Source organism: Polyergus mexicanus, unplaced genomic scaffold (assembly GCF_030449975.1).
Source record: "Polyergus mexicanus isolate NDT 795.1 unplaced genomic scaffold, iyPolMexi1.0 SCAF_7, whole genome shotgun sequence".
Lineage (NCBI taxonomy): Eukaryota > Metazoa > Arthropoda > Insecta > Hymenoptera > Formicidae > Polyergus > Polyergus mexicanus.
This window is the reverse complement of record NW_027223327.1, coordinates 9,928,323-9,952,625: the sequence shown is the minus strand read 5'-3', so window position 1 is coordinate 9,952,625 and position 24,303 is coordinate 9,928,323. Positions and strand designations below refer to the sequence as shown.

General features: G+C 35.0%; 6 protein-coding genes across 9 annotated transcripts; 2 read left to right on the top strand and 4 right to left on the bottom strand.

Moving 5' to 3' along the window:
- Positions 1–111: 111 nt before the first annotated feature.
- On the bottom strand, positions 112–3,627 carry LOC138934994 (uncharacterized). Its single transcript, XM_070299203.1, has 5 exons — positions 3,537–3,627; positions 2,216–2,560; positions 1,789–2,133; positions 1,316–1,474; positions 112–916 (listed from the first exon to the last, which is right to left on the bottom strand). Exons 2-5 carry the CDS (start codon positions 2,530–2,532, stop codon positions 385–387), a joined length of 1,353 nt encoding a protein of 450 aa, XP_070155304.1. The 5' UTR covers positions 2,533–2,560; positions 3,537–3,627; the 3' UTR covers positions 112–384.
- Positions 3,446–6,891, bottom strand: LOC138934989 (ATP-dependent RNA helicase abstrakt-like). The gene is made up of 10 exons (XM_070299197.1): positions 6,502–6,891; positions 6,099–6,363; positions 5,653–5,998; positions 5,412–5,545; positions 5,108–5,264; positions 4,852–5,014; positions 4,447–4,747; positions 4,063–4,212; positions 3,801–3,983; positions 3,446–3,692 (listed from the first exon to the last, which is right to left on the bottom strand). Exons 1-10 carry the CDS (start codon positions 6,541–6,543, stop codon positions 3,556–3,558), a joined length of 1,878 nt encoding a protein of 625 aa, XP_070155298.1. The 5' UTR covers positions 6,544–6,891; the 3' UTR covers positions 3,446–3,555.
- LOC138934991 (TGF-beta-activated kinase 1 and MAP3K7-binding protein 1) lies at positions 6,131–11,235 on the top strand. Of its 4 annotated transcripts, none has more exons than XM_070299201.1 (8): positions 6,131–6,391; positions 6,832–6,912; positions 7,213–7,450; positions 7,650–7,782; positions 7,857–8,097; positions 8,166–8,422; positions 8,501–8,942; positions 9,473–9,710. In XM_070299201.1, the coding sequence occupies exons 2-8, from the start codon at positions 6,852–6,854 to the stop codon at positions 9,514–9,516; spliced, it is 1,416 nt and encodes a 471-aa protein (XP_070155302.1). In that variant the 5' UTR covers positions 6,131–6,391; positions 6,832–6,851; the 3' UTR covers positions 9,517–9,710. The 4 variants fall into 4 exon arrangements, 3 of the variants coding, with proteins under 3 accessions (XP_070155302.1, XP_070155300.1, XP_070155301.1); XM_070299199.1 differs by having other exon boundaries at positions 6,650–6,912; XR_011447199.1 differs by lacking the exons at positions 6,131–6,391; positions 9,473–9,710 and adding exons at positions 9,729–9,930; positions 10,068–11,235 and having other exon boundaries at positions 6,520–6,912.
- Positions 9,188–12,014, bottom strand: LOC138934993 (4-hydroxybutyrate coenzyme A transferase). Its single transcript, XM_070299202.1, has 6 exons — positions 11,504–12,014; positions 11,034–11,186; positions 10,704–10,943; positions 10,111–10,515; positions 9,758–10,024; positions 9,188–9,640 (listed from the first exon to the last, which is right to left on the bottom strand). Exons 1-6 carry the CDS (start codon positions 11,670–11,672, stop codon positions 9,450–9,452), a joined length of 1,425 nt encoding a protein of 474 aa, XP_070155303.1. The 5' UTR covers positions 11,673–12,014; the 3' UTR covers positions 9,188–9,449.
- Positions 12,015–12,155: 141 nt separating this feature from the next.
- Positions 12,156–19,180, bottom strand: LOC138934990 (4-hydroxybutyrate coenzyme A transferase). Its single transcript, XM_070299198.1, has 6 exons — positions 18,787–19,180; positions 14,673–14,825; positions 13,997–14,236; positions 13,509–13,913; positions 13,148–13,414; positions 12,156–12,787 (listed from the first exon to the last, which is right to left on the bottom strand). Exons 1-6 carry the CDS (start codon positions 18,983–18,985, stop codon positions 12,603–12,605), a joined length of 1,449 nt encoding a protein of 482 aa, XP_070155299.1. The 5' UTR covers positions 18,986–19,180; the 3' UTR covers positions 12,156–12,602.
- Positions 19,181–20,091: 911 nt separating this feature from the next.
- On the top strand, positions 20,092–23,770 carry Vha55 (V-type proton ATPase subunit Vha55). The gene is made up of 4 exons (XM_070299196.1): positions 20,092–20,284; positions 21,256–21,722; positions 21,863–22,528; positions 22,700–23,770. Exons 1-4 carry the CDS (start codon positions 20,197–20,199, stop codon positions 22,964–22,966), a joined length of 1,488 nt encoding a protein of 495 aa, XP_070155297.1. The 5' UTR covers positions 20,092–20,196; the 3' UTR covers positions 22,967–23,770.
- The last annotated feature ends 533 nt before the right edge of the window (positions 23,771–24,303 follow it).

Below are 24,303 nucleotides of genomic sequence, written 5' to 3'. Positions count from 1 at the left end.
TGCACGGAAGACAGTATATAATATATAGAAATATCAATATTGTACAGAGTATTTGAATATATTGTACTGGTTTTAATGATAAAATATTACATATGATGTGAAGAGGTATCATGTAAATGTAAAGAAAGGATGTGGAGGATAATGAAGAATTTCTCGCGTTTTTGCAAATGTTTGACGCTTGGCTGTTTCCTCCTCATTAGATCTTTTCTCTTTTATGTTCCTGTACAAAAATTGTTCCGATAGAATATGACATATTCGCAATAAAAGATCTCTTCTAATTTGTTTAAGAGTTTAACCGCATTCTTTTCTTTCAAGCATCCCGTAATTTCGAAAACGGAAACATGTCCACAATTCCATCTACAGACGAAGATACGGGCCGAAGGATTAAGGACTTTCGAAACGTATGAGATCAGGACTTTCGAAACGGATGAGATCAGATATGTCCTGTTGCGGGCAGACTCCGCACGTGGCCCAAGGATCCTCCAGCTCCCAGAGATCTGGCGGGAGATGCTCGCGACCTGGTGGCGGTCCACGTGGAGGACTCGTTGGATACCGTTCTACGTCGAAGAACCTCTCGAGCTCCTCCGGATCGAATGTGGGATATCTGAAAGGCGCCTCGCGCCTCGGTACATCACGCATGGTAGGTTTTATCCTGGAGACAATCGGTATGTCCTCTTCTTCCTCCCAGGATATGTCGCCTTCGCGTAAGAACTCCTCCTCGAACGGCACGTCAAAGGGCAGATCTTCTGGTAACGGTTCCTTAGCTATTCTCTCGAACTCCTGCTCGGCTCTGCGTGCTGCCCCGCGCGCCCTGATGCCGGCCATGCTTCTTTGGGCGAACTCGCGGGCCGCTACGACACTCGGATGTTCCCGGCCGTATTCGATGCGGAACATTTCGCTCTCAATATCGGGAACTCTGCGTTAAACGTGAACATTATTTCCAGATATAAGCCAAACTCTCTAACTATCTAGAAAAGCAATGAAACATATTTAAATAATTTCTCTTTCTTTCGTTTTTCATCCGTTAATTTGCATATTGTTATTATAGGTGAATAGAATTCTTTAACATCAATCATTTTTATTCTAGATTTCTTCTATTTAATTTATATTTTTATTTTATTTCAATCCGTTTTTCAAAACTTGATTAAAGTTGATGGAAAATTACTGATTTATGTCGAAAAATTATGTCAAAGTTAGAATTTATTTAATTTTATATATTTATTTAAGAAATTAGGCAATATAAATTTATTGATTGCATGTTTCAATATGTAGAATTGTAATTTTTTATTTTTTCTCTTTTTTATAATATTTTAACCTGTATATGTATCTAGGCCTTTCCTCCTCCGCGAGTTGCACAGCGTTACCACCGACATTTGCCACTGCCATTACAAAATCCCGTCTCGCATGTTGCAAATCTTCCAGCTTGCCCTGAACTGTAGCCACTTCCGCTGCATCTTGCTCGTCAAGGCTCTCGCTACCGAACAATATTCTCCATTAACATATTACGTCATTAACTTACACAAGAAATAGGTCAGTTTAAAAATATTATAAGGATTTTAATATTATACGAAGGAATAAAAAAATTCTCGATATTTAGATCAAAGATTTAGCAGAGATGTTTGTTGGACTAACTAAAAATGTATAACAATGATTGTTTGACAAATCTTGAAACATATATCAAAGTAAATTCTTTTATATATTCAACTTTTTTTTCAGAAACTTTGTGTTGAAACTAAAAAAAATAAAAGTAATCCGAAAAACTTTTTAATTCTGTGAAAATGAAGTCACCTAATCACTTTAATCGAGCGATTCGCCACTTCGGACATCGGCGCCTCGACACCGGTCGCAAGCGGTTGCGGGATGCTGACGATAGTGGTGCGATTCTCGTTCACCGATCTCGGTGGTATCACGATGCTGTCGATCGGACCCTCGCCAACCGGTTCGGCTTGGATCACCTGGGCATTCATGGACTTCGCCAGTTCCCTGGTTCTTTCTGGAATTGGTTCCGGTGCCCGTCTATCCGGCGCAACTCCCCTCTCCAACGGTATAGGCCTCCTCATCGGTCTGGCAGGCGACACCGGCGGAGACGGCGTCGGAGCCCGTCTTGCGGGTGCTATTCTCTCTCTACCAAATCTAAGTACAAATATAAAAAAAAATGTAGAATGTTTAAGATATTAAATAATGGCGCAAAGATCGCATAAATCTAATAGTTCACCTAGGATCACCGCCAATTGGCGCGGGTGTTCTCCTCGGTATCCTTCGCATAGGTATCGTTTCTTCACGCTTACGCTCGTACTCCTGCTTGAACTTCTCCGCCTGTTTCACCCGTGCCATCATCGCCTTTGTCATAGCCGGTTTGGTAAACTCAACTTTCTTCGGTTCAGCCGGGGTATATCTGCGTCTTCTGCCAGGTTCTATGACAGGTTCTGGCTGCCTTTTCGCTTCCTGCTTCCGTTCAAGTTCCTTCAGCAAAGCGGCACTCCTCGCCCGCCGTAGTGCCTCAGTCTTTGTGATTCGCGGCCGACTCGCCATAGTCGATCGTCGTCGATATCAGGTAATTCTTGACATTCGATAAAATAATACGTAATACATAATTATTTTTTATTCCATATTATATTAAAATTGTATTAAAATTTTATTTTATAATAAAAATATAATATATAGACGTTACGCTTCTCTTCATCAACCATCATTGCTTCGAGATACTTAATGGAATATTCCTTAACTAAACAATTTCTGTTCTCGATAAAAGCATACGGGTAACAATAATTTTTTGGCACTTAGTGATTACAAAGTAGCAGGATGTTATATCAAGAACGCGATATAGAAAATTGAACGCATAATATTGATATATATTAATAATATAAACGTTGATTAAGGCTTATGACACTTTGCACTGTAACTTTTCGGATAGCTTAATGTTTTCAGAAAATAAGTCAAAATAAATAATAACTTTAAGACAAAATAATGACTTAGGATAAATGAAATTATAGAAAAAGCATAAAGAACCTATTAAAAATGTATTTTCTAAAATCTCTAAAGAATAAACTCTTTCGATCAGCGCGATGATTTTCCTTGGCGCTCGAATAATGGATCCAGTATTTCTTCATGTTTCAAAAACTTGCGATATTAATAGCCCATTCTGGGCAATACGCCCGGCGCTTGATTAAGGCCGGGTAAATTAATTCGCCATTTTTAACAAGAATTTTGAATTATGTCGGCCTAAAGGGTTTATGCGAAAAAGTCACCGATGACAGATGTGGTAGCTTTTGTTTCGCTCTTGCATGATGCATTTTTTGCATCGAAATGAACGAATCTTTGAAGTTGGCGAGAAATCTTTTTTTTCTATTTTTATATTAAATAAAATTATTATGGTGATTGAGAATTTGTAATTTTCAATTGAAATATTTATTTTAATTAATATTTTTTAAATATATTTGTTACTTTCTCTTTGGTTATTTTAGCTATAATACATTTATTATCGTAAAAAATGGGGTTCTATATGTATATATTTATAATGAATATGTACAAATTACTTTATTTAAAACATGCTGTTTAATAATCAGCAGCATTGCTGGCCAGATAATCGCGACGCCCGATATTGGATGCCTGCTTGTTCTGCACAGCTTCCAGTTTCGGACACTCTGTGATCCTGTGTCCGAGCCCGCCGCAATAACTACAACCGCGTTCGTCTGCAATAAAGCAAAAAGGATATTAAAAGTTTGTTATGAACAACGGAAATAACGACGAGGAAACAAATACCAACTAAAAGATAGATAAATCGCCGACTATTATCTTACCTCCAAGATTCAGATATTTTTCATTCTCCGAGCAAAGTTCCAACAAGAACGGCGGTACTTTCTGCTTTGCTTCCATCAGCAGATGTTTAAGATCAAGCAGTACCGAGTCATCGTTCGCTTTATTGATAAAAGTTGTCGCTATACCGGTACGTCCAGAACGACCGGTTCGTCCTATCCTGTGCACTGAAAATATGTAATACATTAAATATTCATTTCACATTTCTTATCCGATATCATAATTTTGCGTATCATGATATATTACCATAATTTTCTACGTCATCCGGCATATCATAATTAATAACGTGTTGCACATCGGCGAAATCAAGACCTTTCGATGCGACGTCTGTCGCGACAAGTACATCTTTTCGACCCTCACGAAACGCTTCTACCGAACGTGATCTTTCTTCCTGATCTGAGAGTTTAATAAAAAATAAATGATATATTTAGCAATATTTAAATATTTATTTGTATTTTTATTTTTATTTTTATTTTTTTTATTTTTTTTTTCATTGTAAAACTATATTGCATTATATATAAAACTATGAATGTTAATATATTTAATACGTTCAATGATCTTAGAGATTATACTGCCATGCTATAGTTTTAAAAAATATTCTTTACTCGCGAAATATGTCTAAAACTATACCTATTCCTCCATGTATTGCGACAGCTTCCACTCCTTTAATGAGCAGATATTCGTGGATAGCGTCTACATCGCGCTTTTTCTCCGTGAATATTAAAACCGGAGGCGCAGTTTTCTGAAGGCATTCCAAGAGGTAAACAATTTTAGCCTCTTGTTTGACATATTCTACTTCCTGTATCACGTTCATCGATGCAGCACCAGCACGACCGACATTTATTGTCACGGGTTTTACCAACGCCGAACGCGCAAAATTTTGAATTCTTTTTGGCATAGTAGCAGAGAATAACAGCGTTTGTCTCTGACCCTGTAACATGCAATATACAGTAGACAATTTTTATTATTTTAATAAATAAAAATACTTGATATTTTTTCGTGCGTCACATAAATATTGAGATAAATAATAATTACCCTAAAGAATGAAAATATCGTTCGCACATCTTCCTCAAATCCCATATCTATCATACGATCTGCCTCATCCATGCAAAGATAACGACATACGCTTAAAGTGACCATCTTTTTATGTAACATATCCATCAGTCGTCCCGGTGTCGCTACCATTATGTGCACGCCTCTATAAATATAGAATTTATGTTATAAATTTAGGTAATACATATATATTAGAAATAGAAATATCGAAAATTAAATAATAATAAAAAATATTAACTTATTGATTATAGCTAACGATTCCGAAACCGGTACACCTCCGATCGCCAAGCAGCAGCGTATTTCCGGGCAACCCACGTGCCTTAAGCTATTGGTATAGTGTCGAAGTATATCATAGGTTTGTTTAGCTAATTCTCTCGAAGGACATATTATCAAGCCTATGAATCGAAAAACATTAATATTAATAGCGTACTGTTATATTTATAATATATATGGAGTATTGATATATATATATATATATATATGTCAACTAAATATCATTCTATTTATCATTCTATATCTATTTATTATCAAGAATACTTTACCATAAGGTCCTTCTTTCTTAATAAATGGCATATCGATTTCTTGTTCCAGACAAAATTCAATGATAGGTAAAACAAACACCAAAGTTTTACCACTACCAGTGGAAGCTATACCAATCATGTCACGACCAGACAATCTGTAATTGTATAACATTTGTACTTTTGGCTCAATGTATTATAAAACTCATTGAGATGACAATATCAATATTATTGTATACGAATGAATTGAAACATGGAAACTAACACTGTAGGTATCCCTTGAATTTGAATTGGAGTTGGCTTGATAATGCCTTTTTGTTCTAATCCATATAGGATCCCTTTGTGAAATTTCATTTCCTTAAAAGTCTTTAAAGGTGGTGGTACTATATCACCCTCCACAAGTATTCTAAGCTTCCTTCGTACTCTTTCATGATGTGCCTCTCCAAAGCTGAGTATTACTCTTGGTGGTTGCCAATTAGTCTTGATAGGATCTTTGTATTGAATTCCCTTGGCCAATTCAGCTACACCCATTAAAGCTTTATTCTCAGCAACGCTTTCTAGAATTTTCTCTTCTTCTTTCAATTGCTTCTCCATAGCACTCTCCTTCTTGGCTAAAATATTATAAAATAAGAATTTTACATAAATAATTTTTCTAAATTAGATTAAATTACTTCTTTATTTGTATGGACTTTATTCATAGAGATTTTATACCTTCAGCCAATTTTTTCAATTCCGTATGTTGGTCAAGAAGAGAAATGTTGGATTTTCTCCCCCAAACTTGTCCATCGTCATTATCAGCGTCATCCTTTTCATTCTCGCTGCTACTCTTTCCAACATTGGTGCCTTCCTCTTTTAGTTCTCTGAGTTTACCCAATTTTGCGAGCAATTGCTTTTTACGATGTTTGACAGATATGTATGGTACATAATTGTCATCATCCATATTAAGACTGTCATCTTCCTCCTCTCTTCTATATCTCTGCATCAGGAATAATTGCTTGACATAAGTATGGATATACTTTGATATCATAAAAAATATATATATATTAAAAGAAGAAATAGAATATATTATGAAAAAACAAGTTTGAGTTGACAAAATGTATCTAGGTTAACTAACCTTTATTGGAACTTTGTTATTATCCATTGGAAATTGGAACATGCACTGTCTCCATCGAGTGTAGTCAAGTTTCAATGTTAGTTATTTTCTTCAACTCTCTTACTGTTTATCCATTTCCTGTTAGCGTGGAAATCTGCATCTTTTACAGAACAAAAATCTGCGGAAATCTGTGGGAAAAGAAGCTTGTTACTTCTTCTCTCGCGCTGCTCGCGCCATATATGTGTATCTTTAGACAAGTTTTCGCTGCATGTTTCCAAGACCATGCAAAATAATTGTCTCTATCAAGTTTTGTTGATTATTAATTGAAATAAGAAGAAAAAATGTCTGCAGGGGTAGAACGTCCAGCTTCGATGCTTTTTCAAGATAGTCAGTATAATTGGACGGATGATTTGCCAGTCTGCAAACAATCTGGTATATTTTTATAGTTCATTATTTTGATAATGATCTAGAATTGATATTCAGAAATATTGACACAGAATTAATTTTTTGAAAAAGAATATATATATATAAATATAAAGAACACTTTTTTTTAATTGAATAAATTACAATAATGAGTAGTCTTTTAAAAACAAGGTATTTGTTGATAAATTCTTTATTTGACACTTTATAACATTAAAAATTTATTATTATTTAATGAATATATATATTAAATTATAATGACACAAATAAAGTTTAATATAAAAGAGTTGTTGAGATTCAATGGTGTTTCAGGAGTGGGCTTTTCTACTAATCAGATCTATCGAGAAGATGGATACCGACAAGAGGAGCATCCATTTGAGGATCGCAGTTTTCACTGCAGATATGACGACTCTACATTTCTTTACGCGGTATTTGATGGTCACGAAGGCACTAAAGCAGCCAATTTTGCTATGCAAAGAGTGGCTGCAGAAATCTTGCTCGGGCAATTGAATGGCAAATCAAGTGATGAAGAAGTGAAGGAAGTTCTTCGGTAAGAATCCTATCAATGTAACATATGAAATAAAAAACAGATTTGATGTAAATTTTATGTATGTTTTATGTTGAAGCAATTTAAATACATTAATTATTACAAAAATGCTCTAAATATATTACAATTATATATATACATATATATATAAAGTTGCAGTTACAATTATAAGTTATCTACATGTAAGTTATTTATTTTATAGACAGGCATTCATAGCAGTTGAAAAAGGATATCTGGAATCAATTGGTGATTTGTTAGCGGAACGGGCTAGTCTACAGTTTGACATACCCGATGGACTGAATTCTTATGAGACCTATCAAAAATTTCCAGATCTGGTTAGTTGCGTAATATTAAAAATTATACAACTATACTTTTCTTTTTAAATGCATACAATATATTTTCTTTTCAGGTTGACAAGCTAAATGCGCTAAATTGCGAATTGTCATCTGGGACCAGCGCTGTGGTCGCCTTAGTTTATAGAGGAAAATTGTACGTCGCGAATGTCGGCGATAGCAGGGCTCTGTTGTGCAAAACAGACAGCAATCAAGTTTTACGAGTCATACAATTAAGCATGGACCATGACTTGAGAAATGAAGACGAGCTTTTACGATTATCTCAACTAGGTTTAGACATCGAATCGATCAGGCAAGGTATATCTCATTCGGATTAACCTGTTTGAAAGATATTCCGGTAAATAGGAATCGATTACTTTTTACAGGTTCTCATCTTGGAAATCAGGAGAACACGCGCTGTCTTGGCAACTATCTTGTCAAGGGAGGATACAGAGAGTTTGAGGAGCTAGCAGCTTCCGTGGCAGAACCGATTATCGCCGAACCGGAGATTCACGGTAGTATTGAGCTGGACGATTCCTGCAGATTTCTATTGCTCATGTCACGCGGCTTATACAAATCGTTGGAGGAAGCGACCGGTACCGATCAAATCAACAAGGAATTAGCTTTGATAGCCGTCGAACAGGTAGTATACTCTGGCATAAACAGTGTTAGATTGAAGAATTCCCATACGTAAAATCTTTTTTTCTCTTTGCTTGTTTAGTTTCGAGTACAATCAACTTTAACCGGTGTCGCTCAGGCGGTGGTCGACAAGGTTGTGAGGATCCACCATGATGTGAACATGAGCAACACACAAAATACCATGATCACCAGTAAACGCGACGACATAACTCTCCTGGTGCGAAACTTCAACTTCCCACTATCATACGCCCTGAAGAGTCCCACCAGTCAGTCTGTTAGATTCAATCCCGTAGTACAGACCGCGCCGATCAGCATACCGGACAACGAGGATCTCTCGAGTACAAGCACCGGCATCACCGACGATAACTTTAACACATCGACGACTGAGACGTCAACGACGTCGGACATGTATCCGCCTGGTGCCAGAATAACAGATCGAAATGCCAGAATCAAGCCTTACGTAGATTTCTCAGAATATTATGAGAACGTCGAGAAGAGAAGAAAAGAAGGAACTCTGCCAGAAGGTATAGACTTCTAACATGTTTAGTTTATTTCTTGTAAATAAGATATTTAAACTATCAAGATTGTGATATTGCAGTCATTTAATATATAGCATGAATATTTCTATGATTGCAGTGTATTACTGCAATATTACCATATGTATTTTTAATGAACTTTTGGAAATCCATTTATACATCAAAAAGAGTAAAATTTATAACACAACACAATAAGTCTTTTCATTAAAATGTATTTATGATTCTGCCATAAATTTATTTAATTTAGGATGTTTGTTATGTTTCAAAAATAATTTACTATCTTAGCTCATTTGATGTAAAAATAATGATGGAAAAATATTAATAAATATACATTTAAAATATCTTTAATTTTGGACGTGGAAAATTAAGTGATTAAAATTTAAATTAAGACGCATGTGCTTAGAAGGATTTCTGCCTCTTTCTTGTATATGCACGTAATATAGGACTTGAACTATCACATAATTTGAAATATATTTGCATATGACACAAGTTATATTATAGATATTTTGTTGGATTAGATTTCAAACGGTCGAACGCGGCCTTTTCGAGACATTCTCTATGATCGGGATGCGCAATTTGAATCAATGCATTCGCTCTTTGTCGTAAGGTTTTACCGAAAAGATCCGCCACCCCGTGTTCCGTGACTATGTAATGCGCGTGAGCTCTCGTAACCACTACTCCAGCTCCTACAATAGATTCGTTAAGATATATATCAATTTTATCAAATAATTAATAATAAATTAAATTATATACTAAAATAAAATTTATTCGCAGCGATAGTTCGAATCTGATTTTGATTGTACCGAGTTTAAGCACTGGTTGTATTTTACTCTCTCCTTTGCTGGTGACTGAGGGGAACGCGATGATGGCCTTTCCACGACCATCCTGACTAATCGCCGCGCCTCGAAGAAAATCCAACTGGCCGCCGAAGCCGGAATATATCTTACAGCCTAAACTGTCCGAGCACACCTGGCCGGTAAGATCCATCTCAATACAAGAATTAATGGCCGTCATCCTTGGCTGCATCGAGATTATCCGAGGATCGTTCACATAATTGATCGCTAGCATCTCTAGCAATCGATACGATACAATTACAATTGAAAAATAACGCAGGGGCGCCTTATTTCAATGAAGATGAGTCCATTGTCATAATTACCGACAAATGGATTGTTATGCAAGAAATCGTATAATCGTTTTGTGCCGATGCCGAAAGAACCGACCATACGTCCTCTATGCTTGGTCTTGCATTTGTTCGTGATGTTGCCGTGCTCGACGAGATCGACCATCGCGTCGCAAAGAATTTCCGAGTGTATTCCTAAGTCTTTGTGATTGACCAGGGCACAGAGCACCGCGTCGGGAATATTACCGATACCGAGCTGCAACGTCGCTCCATCCTCGATCAAACGCTGCGCAATGATCTTGCCAATCTCGAGTTCGAGTTCGTTGGGCGGTGGACAGATCACACAAGGTAAAGGACAATCATATCTCACTGCCCAGTCAAAATGGCTCGAGTGGATCACCGTGTCGCCAAAACACCTTGGCATGTGCTCGTTTACTTGCGCTGGAAAAAGAGAAATATTTTTTTAATAATTTATTATTGCAATTAACGATTATGCATAAAAGCAATCATTTTATTAATTGACGCCTTCAAAATTCTCGCTGACCGACAGCTGGATCAGGATAGCAAATTTTTCATCTTGTTATCACATCTTAAAATTATCGTTGTTATCATGATTAATGATTCGATACCGATGAGAACTTTGGCGGTGCAAATCGCGGCGCGGGTACAATCCGCACCCACACCGAGCGAGCAGAATCCACGTGCGTCCGGCATGCTCACGTGGATCAGCGCGATGTCCGGCACGATTCTCTTCTCATAGAACAACCTCGGCACCTCGTGCAGGAATACCGGGATGCAGTCCGCTCGTCCCTCGTTCACTGCCTCCCTGACATTAGTACCCACGTACAGGCTGATGGACCTGAAGTGCTCTTTAATGTAACATCGCCACAGGCTATTATTTTCCACCACTGGATATCGTGTTATGGGTAAAGATTGCAATTATTTCGCGAATATCGTACTCTCAAACTCGGGATTGACAAACGGTGTATCTCCCTCGAGACTCATATGCATCAATCTGACGCCGCGCAAATTGTTGCATACCCCGTGCTCGGTCATGGCGCGTACGAGCTCCATCGGCGTGGCCGCACCACCTTGTATGAAAACCAAATGTTCTGAAAAGAGAAATATTTGGTTTGCAAAGAGAATCTACTTTGTAGTAATATACACACTCATCATAATAATCTACATTTGTTGAATATTTGAATATAATGAAAAAATTATTCTGTTTTTTGAAATTTTCTGATATATCTGACATATATTATATATATCATATTATATATGTTAATTAAGTTAAAAATATTATATATTCTTAATTCTTTTAACGAATTTCATTAATTAAAAAATTTATAAAACAATTATATTTTTTCAATGCAAAATACAGAAAATTTAAATATCGGACTATTAAACTGTAATACAGCTGTATAAATACCTGAATTTATGATTTTTACCGCGTCTTCCACGCAAACCCATTTTGGACATCGTTTCAACGGTTGAGAAGGTTCCCTCAGACTTTCCAAATACCGCTGTCCGCTTAAATGAAAAGATTTTATCGGATTTTGCCGGATTTTGCCGAAGATTAATCTCAGATTTCGGAACATCTTTTCATTGTTCCGAAACTAACAACATCAAATTTGGCAAATTCTCGTTGATGATACGGCAATAAGTATATAATAATCGTATAAAAATTTATGAAATGCATAATATAAAAGAGATCTCGGTGAACGTATACGTCAAACGATATGAATCGCGGTTGCCATCTCCACAAATCGTTATTTGAACATCTGATTTGGCGGCGTTCGATTTTTCGAGATAATATTTATATAATTGGGTGCACTATCGATTCGAATTTTTTCAATATACTCATAAAAATATATTTCAAATATAGATATATAAATGCAAGTGCACTATAACTATCTCATTTCTTTTAACATAAAAAAAATATATCGAGGATATCGTGTATAATAAAACATCAACAGTATTAGCGTTCTCATCTTATACAATATATATATATATATATAGATATATTTTTTCTATATTCGTATTTCGAATTTTTCGTTACAATGGTAACAGGGGAAATTATATAATTAAATTTAATATAAAAATGCTTACACATTTCGGAATGGCATTAATTGTAAATAATGCCATTTTTTATTCTGTGTTCGAAAGTGCGAACACGTCTCTTTCTCTCTGGCAATATAAAACATACGTATAACTTAATTAGTATCTATGTATATGGATATAAGCGCAATCTTTCGCATTACGGATTCTTCTTATATACGTAATGTATTACAATTTAGCATATTAAGTTCTCGATCTAGTTAGTTAACATGTTATTCACCATCTCTCTTTTATTCTAGGAGGCCGACGAATTATCTTCTGGCAAGAGAGTGCGTATATCGTACAAGAACAAGACACCACGTGACTCTTCGACCGTTGTGGTCGTTATATGCGCGACTAAAACACGCAGACAACCGATTGTAAAATGCTATTGAATATGATTTTTCTGTCTCGTGACTTTGTTTTCGAGTTTATGGCGCAGGCATCATTTTCAATCGTTCGAATGCCGCCTTCTCGAGCGCTTCTCTGTGATCGGGATGAGCCACCTGAATCAATTCATACGCTCGTTGCTGAAGACTCTTGCCAAACAGACTGGCGATTCCTTGTTCAGTCACGACGTACCGCACCACTGCTCTGTTAGTAACTACTCCAGAACCTGTTAATGTAACGAAATAATGATTCGTATATACTATATACATGTGAATGTGTTAGATCAACACAGAAGTAAATTAAACCAAAATCAGATTTGATACGAATTTATATTTAAATTAAAAAGCTAAATATATGGTTTTATAGTATGTTAAATCATTATTATATATTATAATCTATATCATAGGTTTCTTATGTATTTTTCAGCATAATATATTAAGCAGTAACTTCAAAAATTGCAATAGATTATAATGGCATCATTTCTTTTGAAAATTTATACACAATTATCTTCATATTGCATCAATTGTTCAGTAGTGGAATTTATGGAATTATGGAAAATAAAGATTATTTCGATAAATCTACTTACCTAAAGTTAGAACCGGCTGTATTTTACTCTGACCTTTAGAGGTGACCGACTTAAGAGCTATGATCGGCTTTCCTTGTCGATCCTCGCTCATTGCAGCACCCGTAATAAAATCCAATTGTCCACCGAAACCGGAATACATTCTCGTACCAATACTGTCTGAGCAAATTTGACCGGTGATGTCCACTTCGATACATGAATTGATGGCAGTCATCTTTGGTTGCTTGGCGACTATTTTAGGATCATTGACATAATCCACAACCAGCATCTCTATTAAAAACAAGTAAAAAATAAGGTAATGAAACTTAAGACTATTGATAATCAACAATAATTTCAAACGTGAAAAATGCAGACGCGAACTGACCTATAAAGGGATTATTGTGCATGAAATCATAAAGTTTTTCCGAGCCCACGCAAAATGAACCGACGATCCGACCACGATGCATTGTCTTTTGATTGTTCGTGATGCAGCCCTTGTTCACAAGATCCACCACACCGTCGCTAAACATTTCACTATGAATACCTAGATCTTTATGATTCTGCAACAACGACAATACGGCATCGGGTATACTGCCGATACCCAACTGCAACGTGGCGCCGTCTACTACCAGATTCTCAGCGATTAATTTGCCAATCTGCTGTTCAGCCTTAGACGGTGGCTTCACCGGGTGAACCGGTAACGGTTGATGATGCTCCACAGCGAAGTCCAGATGGCTTTCGTGAATAATAGCGTCGCCAAAGGTCCTGGGCATATTCTTATTGACTAAAGCTGTGAAAAATTAGCTTCTCTTTAAATTCTGCCTCCATATGAAGAAGAACGTAAATATTTGGGAGATTTTTTCGAGATTTTACCTACGATACGTTTGGAATGACTCACGGCCGACCGAACGGAGTCTACGCTAGTGCCAAGGGAGCAGAAACCTTTGTCGTCTGGCGGAGACACGTGGATGAGCGAGATGTCGGGTTTCAGGTAGCCTTCTTTGAAGAGACGCGGGATTTCATGTAAGAAAATAGGAATGCAATCGGCAGTGCCTGCATTTACCGCAGGCCGTACGTTACCGCCAATGAATAAGCTGATAGATCTGAAATGTTCTAAGCAAACGTATTGTAAGATATACATGTTCGTAAAAACAAACTTAAGTAGTACAAGCTTGTTTGGATTTTCTGTTTTAACTGATTTAAAATTAATTTTTTTAAAGCAAATTTTATTTCATATAACTCATCATATTTAACTTTATAAAAGTCTTATTGTTAGCATCAATCTCTTTTCGCAAATTAAACTTCTGTTAAAACAAAATTAAAAACTTTTACAATTAAAAGATAAAGGATTAAACATTTTTAAATATAACAAATTATACAAGAAGGATATTATGTAAAGTAGATTATTAGAATAAAAACAAATCTGGAAGCGAGTCGTGCGGCGCAAAAGAGCGCAAAGAATAGGTAAAACAACGCGCTAAATATGACGAGTTGTTATTCAAATATTTTAAAAGACAGAAGATTACGTCGAATGTACATCGTAACGTACTTGCGTTTTCTGGTTTAGCGAACGGAGCCTCCCCCTCGAGATGCATATGATATAGACGGACGTTTCTCACATCACAGCGTACCCCGTAGTCGGTCATCGCTCTCAATAATTCAACTGGTGTCGCTGCCGCACCCTGGATGTACACCAGCTGATCTGCAAATACAATATATACATAAGAATTGAGAGTTAAAACAACATCTTTGCACGGTTATTCCGCGAACTTAAGATTTTATTGAAATAAGAATTGTTTGAGATTAAATTAGTATTGAAATTAAACAATTTAAAATAAAAGATTTTGTAATCTATTCACACACATCAGGTTTGAACTGTGAAAAAAGTTTCTTTTTCTACTTTTGTTATTTCAATTATTTCTAAAAAACTAATTTATTTGTTTTAATAGAAATAAATTTATATCAAGCCTTTCTTTATGCTATCCTTAAGATATTAAATTATATTATTGATGATTTAAATTTTAAATCGTTAATTTTAACTATACATAATTTTAATTATGTCGCAATTTGTACATGAACAATAACGGCTTATCGATACATTTTTGCGATAAATCATGTGACGAATAGTAATTAATTTTCTTCAAAATATTATTATTATATGTTTGTGTATTATATTATTGTTAGATACTATTAATGCATATAATCGTATGCCATTACAAAAGTCAAGAAGGAATAAAGAATTATTTTCCATCAAAGCCGATAGGAAGCTAACACAATTCGAAAATTGTACTTTGAACTTTGTAGTATGCCACAATAACATATTGCAGAATACAGCAAACATTGCCTAATGTTTACATGGTTTATCACAATGATATATCGTATATAAATGTTGGCAAAGTTGAATATATTTCGATGCGATCTCGCGCGTACAATATTTGTCTTATTCACTTATCTAGGCTAGTGTGTTTTGGTAAATTCATCTAGTTCGTAAAATAAGATTTCGAAAAATTTTACAGGCAATAACGCAATATTACAAAATGTTTAAATTATCAACGTGCGAGAAAATACATCTATTTCCAAATTAATTCTAATTAGCAAATGTACGTGTTCTTACTATAAGTGTTCTACTGCATTTTATAGAAATTCTTATTAAACACAAAACACAAGGGTATAGATTACTATAATATTGCATTATTATTATTATTATTATTATTATTATTATTATTATTATTATTATTATTATTTGATGCACTTAAAACATATAAACATATAAAATTATTATTACCGCAATCAAATTAATCTTTAGAATAGCAATTTTTATATTATTTGGATTATTGTATAACTGTAATTCTAACTAGCATCGTAATAATAGCTGTAATGTTATAGCTCTTTCTCAATTTGCATTATATAACGAAAAATATAGTTAAAGAAACATCATATATATATATATATATATATATATATATATATATATATATATATATATATAATTTCTAGAAAAATATTTTTAAAATACAAGAATCCAAAATAATACACAGAGATTATTGTAAGCACGGACATTCTCCCGTGTAATAAACCCCGTATAAGAAGATATTTTTAGTCTGCGAATCTTATCGGAGTACGATTGTTACACGCAATATGTTATGTGATCGCATATATAACATTTCATTTCTCATATATCTTTCTATATCATCCAATATGTTTCAATTATTAATACATGAATTTATTGAGCATCACCAAAAAAAAAAAAAAAATTCGAAAGATCGAAGATAAAAATTACAAATTAATTTGCGTATAAAAAGCCTGTATAAATAGCGTATACAACTTTTTTATCTAAAATACTATGTGCAAGTGTACGTCAGAAATAATCTAGTTTATTGTGTTGGCAAATTTTTAGTTGGAATAGTGGTGGACTATATTTAAACGAGACCTAGGCTTCGATGTGCTATGTATACATTAACGTAGATTTGCATATCGAGGTCAATGTTGGTGATGTACCCACTCATTCAGTATCATCTGCACAGCTGTTAGCTGTGAATTTTTTTTTTATCATCCGCGTTTGAAAGGTGTATCATAAAATTGATGCTTGAACGAGATGAGAAAATCGTTTGTAAATTTAATAATGGAAAGTATGGAAAGATAATCGCAAAAATAAAATTGGAAAATTTTCTTTAACTTAAGGAGAATCATTAGACGACACATTTAAGAATGGCAGAAACATCTTACATCATTCCGCGGAGTATCAAGGACGAAAACCGGTGTTGTGGATGAATATTAAATTTAATTAACTCTACACGGGCTTGCATTTATATTACTTGCATAAGTTTTTTTTTATTTTTTCCTATAAAAATTATATTATATATAAATAATTTTTTTATAAACTATATTGGTTCGATATAAGAAGATAATAAAATTATATTTTCTATGTTTTCTGATCGTATAAAAAAATAACATTTTGTACTTTATTTATTAACAACGAAGAATGTCGGTCGATTTTCGGTTTTCTTTATCAGCAAAAACAAGTGTTTCGTTAACTTTCATATCTTTTCTGACGAATAAAGCGGTATGAATTAATTATGATCGTATATGTCGAATCGATCTTATCGAACGCTCAAATAGCTTCTGTAAATACATAAACTTGTATAATGCAACGTTAGCAAAGTTCTGTTTCAATTTGTGAATCGATATTAGAAATATGATGAAGTGTTGATATTCGATATTATTTATCCGATATTTAAATCAATTAGAAATAAATCAGAAAAATCTGCAAACAATATTTTATATTTTTTTTAAGGCTATTAAATTTGTCCAAATTTTAATCATCCTTGAAAAAATTTTATTTTTTCTATATATATAATCTCATTAATTTTTATTATCAATTAATATCCTTTTAATATTTATATATCGAATGATCTAATACACACAACTCTGAAATCTTTTTGTAGTGCGTTTAGAAAATGAGTAATTCTTTTATTTAATTTTAAATTATTAATTAAATTTCAAAACTTATTAGATAAAACTTTTTAAGCATTAATTTACTTATGCGATATAGATGGTGACATAAATTTTAATCCGCGAAAATTAATGATCTAAAGCACATGAAATATATCATTAAGCTTGTTATTTAAAAAAATATATATTACCGCAAACACATCTTACATTACCTCTACATTATCTCGCAAGTGGAGTTTTTACGCGGCGCGAAATTTGGCTGAATGTAAATATATCTTAAAATATTTGTATGCGATACGATTTAAACATTTTATTTTTTATATAAAAAAATGTAGAATATAATTATAAATATAAAAATTGTATTACGTTTACATAATTCTACGCATACTTCTAGCCAAAATTACATATTCTACGTAGAAGCTGTAAAATGTTCGCTTGAGATTTGTATCTAAATCTCCGAATCCAATACACACACACACACAAGAATTTATATAAGTATTTACAGAAGCTAGAATATATATAAAAACTTTGTAGCATCTCGTCGCAAACATCGCCCAAGTTTAATGCAATCACGAGCGATAAGCAGCTTGGGTAGGAGTGCAACTTAATAAAAACGCTCTTGCAATAGACGATCAACTGCGTATCTGCATAACTGCTCCAACATTTACATTAATCTTCCTACGAGGTTTGAAGCTGTATTTCATTGGGATTAAATACATATAGAGAAAAATAAATATAATAACAAACAGTACATGGTTTAAGCATTATACAAAAAATTAAATTTTAGACAAGAATTATAAACAAAATAAATGAAAAAAATATGATAATATGAAAAATTTTATGATAGTGTAAATACCAGATAATCATAAATATTTTGTAATTTTCCACAAAAATCAATTTTTTTCAATCATCTTTTTTTCAGATAACTCTTACATTGAAAAACCTCCAAAGCCTCATAGCGAGATGATAACGCAAACTCATCAAATCATACGTCACGGCGGATCATTGCAAGGTCTAATTGCGTCAACAGTTTATGCTGTGCATTTGCATAAGTTTGATTTAGCGATTTTCTGTTTCCTTTTTTATGTTATAATCTCATCTATGATATTGGCAGAAAAATGAAGTAAGCGTAATATTAAATCAATTGATGGAATCAACCATGAAACTCGGTAAATTCGCGAAATATCGCGAGAAAGATCATCATCGATTACCTGAGTCCAATTCTGCCTGTTCGATAGCTTCGTCGGCGGTTTTCAACCAACAGGGCTCCTTGCCGGGGATCGGCATGGATGGTTCGTTCACATATGTGAAGAAGGTCTTTTTCGAGGCATGATGGAAGCAAGGCCGCAACGCAGACGTTGCTGTCGCGAGCACCCGAGTTAGGCTGGTGATTCGTTTGAGGGCCGCCATCACTTTTCGACCGATGTTGTCCAGCAATTCGTTCTCGTACACTTGCTCGACTGATTCGCGGTTCGCGCCGAAAAAAACTTATCTATCTGAGAAACGTGACTGACCACTGTCCCACCCACCGCACCGTACCTGTCACAGTAGCTGTCAGCTGTCAGTCTGCAGTCAGCGGCAGAGCCGCATGAACATAGCGTTATACTGCGTGACCGTGACTGCGTGACTCGCACCCGATACCCGATTTCTCGCGACAATCACGCCATCTGCTGACTACGCCGCAAATTAGTTTCTGCATCTCTTGCATGTATATATAATAATATGTATATTTTAATCAAAGCGTTTAAAAATAATTTATGTGCAATATAAAAATGAATGTATATTTTTATATTCCGCATAAGTATATTGTATAATATAAGAAATATTTTTAGAAATTATCGATGATTTACATTCAAGATATTAATTGCTACGCGGTTATTGATTTCATATACATACTTGCATTACGATATGACAAATAGCTATAGCCTATAGAATAGTTTTCTCCATCAAGAAAATAGTTCTCTCTCCACGATATTCTGTTATCAGAATCCAACAATTTTAATGGAGATGTCTATCTCAATTGCGCTATCGCCACGCATTGAAGAAGCCGCCATCTTCCATCATTTGATATCGAAAAATATTGAAAAATTATTGACATTATCCAAAACTTTATGAATAATCCTGTCGACACTTTTCCCAATTTCGTGTATTTTTATCTGCGCGCCAAATATAGCTCCTTCTCTCGAGCTTCGTTCGAAATGAACGTTCAACGATTCACGTAGTCCAAACCACATGATTGCACGTGCCTCATGCCTCATCTTCCATCCTTCTCCCCCTCTCTCGCGTATCCCGCGCGTTGTGATTTTTTCGCAAACTCTTCCAAAAAACGCACGATTTACTTCGAGACGCGAATCTTTTTCGAGAAAAAATTCTCTCTCTCGTCTCGTATAATATATTTTCTGTTTTCCGCGGGTATTATATTCCCCGCTCGCGGATATTAGGCCGCCCAGATTATCCCTCCTCCGCCAATTGTTCTCTTCAATACGTCTCTCTCTCTCTCTTTCGGCGCAGCGGCGGAGCCAGTAGCCAGTATCCTCTGCTATTCGTCGGGGTGAGCAGCGACAGTCAGTGACAGTGGTGGATAAGGTGCGAATGCGAACTGTCGGAAGAATAAAGCCGAAATGTATTCCAAAACTATCAGCAATCACCAGGCAAACCAGGAACATGTCCTCGCTGTGTCCCGGGACTTCATCGCGCAGCCCCGTCTCAGTAAGTAACGTTCGACGACGAAGATAGTGATGAGAACTGGAGACTCAATTGGGCGTAGCATCTGATCGATCCTCCTGACTGCATCAGCTGATCCCCAAAATTCTTGGTGATTCTTCGTAAACGAAGGATGCTTTAGGACGATAACGTCGTCCTGGTTTTCTCGCGAATTTTCCCGGCGAGGAACGGGAAATCGTTCCCTGAGAACGTCCCCGCGGATTTGTCACTCTCGAGACCGAGCTCGTCATGTGACTGCAGACGACAATTCGTGTTCCCTCTCGAACGGTGTTCACAAATGCGCAATTTTGCTTTTATATGTTTTTAGAAAATATTGAGATAGCTTTTCCATTAATATTAAGAATTATAGAAATTATTGTCAGGTATTTTAAAACTCGGTTATTAAATATTTGATGATGTTTTTACCTACGGGCGTAACCTGTGTCGGCAGTATCTGGAAGATTGTGACATAATATAGTGTAAAAAGGATATAAATGATGAACAATATGATTGTCGTATAATTAGCCTAAATAAAATTTTGACCATATTAAATTGATGTCTTTAGAAGTCATGAATGTAAATAAAATTTATTCTTGAGATAATTATTTTTTCTTGCAAAATTGCATTTTGTTAATATAAATGTTAAATATAAAAAAAAAATATATATATATATATTGTATTTTTTATTTATTGCATTCAAATACATGGATACATCATATCTCTTATATATTTCCTTTCTTATTTATATATAGAAAACAAAATATAAAATTAAAAATACTTGGAAAATATAAATATAATCTTATATATTTCGAGATATTATCAACTTTAAAGAGTCAACATAATATATATATATATATTTTTTTTTTTTCCTATTTTTTTATTTGAAATATTTATAATTCTACTTTTAAAAATATTGATACGATAGAATACATTAAATTCTAATCAATGATTAACTTGCTATTGTTTGCTTCTTTTAGCTTATAAGACAGTATCTGGAGTAAATGGTCCATTGGTAATATTGGATGAAGTAAAATTTCCAAAGTACGCTGAAATTGTACAACTGAAGCTCGCTGATGGCTCTTTACGTTCCGGACAAGTATTGGAGGTCTCTGGCTCTAAAGCTGTGGTTCAAGTCTTTGAGGGCACATCTGGCATTGATGCAAAAAACACTCACTGCGAATTTACCGGTGACATCCTACGGACACCAGTATCCGAGGACATGTTGGGCCGTGTATTCAACGGATCGGGAAAACCGATCGACAAGGGACCACCGATCCTAGCGGAAGACTATTTGGATATTCAGGGACAACCTATTAATCCGTGGTCTCGTATTTATCCAGAGGAAATGATTCAAACTGGAATATCAGCTATCGATGTAATGAACTCTATCGCTCGTGGTCAGAAGATTCCCATTTTCTCCGCTGCTGGTTTGCCACATAATGAGGTATTGTAATATTACTTAAATTACGCAAAATTATTTTGTTCAATTTTCAAAATTTGATCTTACTTTCTATAAAATGAAAATTTTCCTTTTTTCAATATTTTTAATTAAAATTTTATTCTTCAATTTTTATTTTGTGACAGATCGCCGCGCAAATCTGCCGTCAAGCGGGTCTTGTAAAGGTGCCTGGTAAATCCGTTCTCGACTCGCACGAGGACAATTTTGCCATTGTGTTTGCGGCTATGGGTGTCAACATGGAGACTGCACGTTTCTTCAAACAGGACTTTGAAGAGAACGGTTCCATGGAAAACGTGTGCTTGTTTTTGAATCTGGCCAATGATCCAACGATCGAAAGAATCATCACGCCGCGTCTCGCCCTGACAGCGGCCGAATTTCTGGCGTATCAATGCGAAAAACACGTGCTGGTTATTCTCACGGACATGTCCTCCTACGCCGAAGCATTGCGCGAGGTATCGGCCGCTCGTGAGGAAGTACCGGGTAGACGTGGTTTCCCCGGTTACATGTACACTGATCTAGCCACCATCTACGAGCGTGCTGGACGTGTGGAGGGTCGAAACGGCTCCATTACGCAGATTCCGATTCTCACTATGCCCAACGACGATATTACTCACCCGATTCCTGATCTCACTGGCTACATCACCGAGGGTCAGATTTACGTAGATCGTCAGTTGCACAATAGGCAAATCTATCCGCCTGTGAACGTGCTACCATCCTTGTCGCGTCTCATGAAGTCCGCCATCGGCGAAGGTATGACGCGAAAGGATCACTCTGATGTGTCTAATCAACTGGTGAGTTATCATATCGAATTATAAAGAAATACGAACTTATTAAATTGTGAAATTGAATTATGATATTCTTAAATATATACATATATTATTTTTTATATATCTCGTATCTTTTTTTCTATAATCACTTTTAAAATATTTTTTCATATAATTATTTTTTATTATGCTTTTTAGTATGCTTGTTATGCCATTGGAAAAGATGTCCAGGCGATGAAAGCCGTTGTAGGAGAGGAAGCATTGACGCCAGATGATCTATTGTACTTGGAATTCTTGTCAAAATTCGAGAAGAACTTCATTTCACAGGGTAGCTACGAAAACCGCACAGTTTTTGAATCGTTAGATATCGGCTGGCAATTGCTGCGAATCTTCCCCAAGGAGATGCTCAAGCGAATTCCGGCCAGCACCCTTGCGGAATTCTATCCTAGGGATTCCCGTCATTAATCGCCTTTTTATTTATGTGTCTCGCCTTATGTGTAAGCTTGTTTCACTTACTAATTAAATGGTGGAAATCACGCGTACAAGCTCGATATATCTTTTCATTGATATTAATTGGAATATAAATACCTCTATTCTCGCGTATTTACAAAAACAGATTGATGTAATGAGATAAGAGAATAATTTAGCGACATGTATGTAATATGTACCTAAAAGAAAAAAAAAAAAATGGAAGAGTATAACGCATCTTGTTTATGCGCTATAAATATTATCGTTACAAGCTTACAAGGAACGTACACGTTTTTTGATGTTGTGCAATGAGAGGTAAAGTAAATAGCAATGATATTAATATGTAAAGTAAATTGAAAATTATAACAGATTTATTGCCGAATCTGGCGTATGCAAATGTGCAAGTCGCAGATTTGTATGAGACTACGCATGTTATTCATCATGAAAATAATAAACACTGTGAATATATATTGTTTCAACATTTGACGCATATATCTCTCTTCTTTAGAGCGACAGTGTTCACTCACACCAAACGACCATTGTAAAGTGTAATATATTATTCAATATTAACATAGACAAAAAGCATAGAGAAATATATCTATGATCATGTTGTATTTTTGCGTTCCTTACATTCCATTGCGAAATTCACATATATAAGATTCCTTATGCGTTTGATGAACCAATTGAAACGAGAGAGATGTTTAACATAATATGTACAGTTACTTCTAGAGAATGTTTTGAGCGAAACATTATCATGTATTTTCTTGCGAAAGGCAAAATGTACATGTTAGAAATAGATAATTAAAGAAGAATTGTTGTTTGAAGTGCTTTGTTTGTTTAAATGTTGTTATTTAATGTATGTCACCATGAATTATTCTGCATGATTAATTGTCTTATCTCAATATATTAGATTTTGTCTTCTTTTTCATATAATTTATTTTGTAATCTTTTTACACTTTATAATTTTAAATATTTTCTCTTCATTTTATCATTGATTGAAAAAAAAGTAATATATTTAAAAAATTCTCTCAGAACGACGAAGAAAGGGAAAATTACATCAAGATTGATTTGAATTTGGCGCTTAAAACGAATTATCCACTATCATAAAACCATTGGCAGCGTTCAGCAGAAAAAGCAGTTTTGCAACTGTTGTAAAATTCTTTATGATATGATTGGTTCTTGCCCTTAGTTCCTGTTGGATCTAAATGTATAAACCAATCATATTAAAGAATTTTACACAGTTGCAAAGCTGCTTTTTCTGCTGAACGCAGCCAGTAGCTGATTCACAAAATACACGCTATATTACATCTAGTTTTATAGTTAATGATCATAAT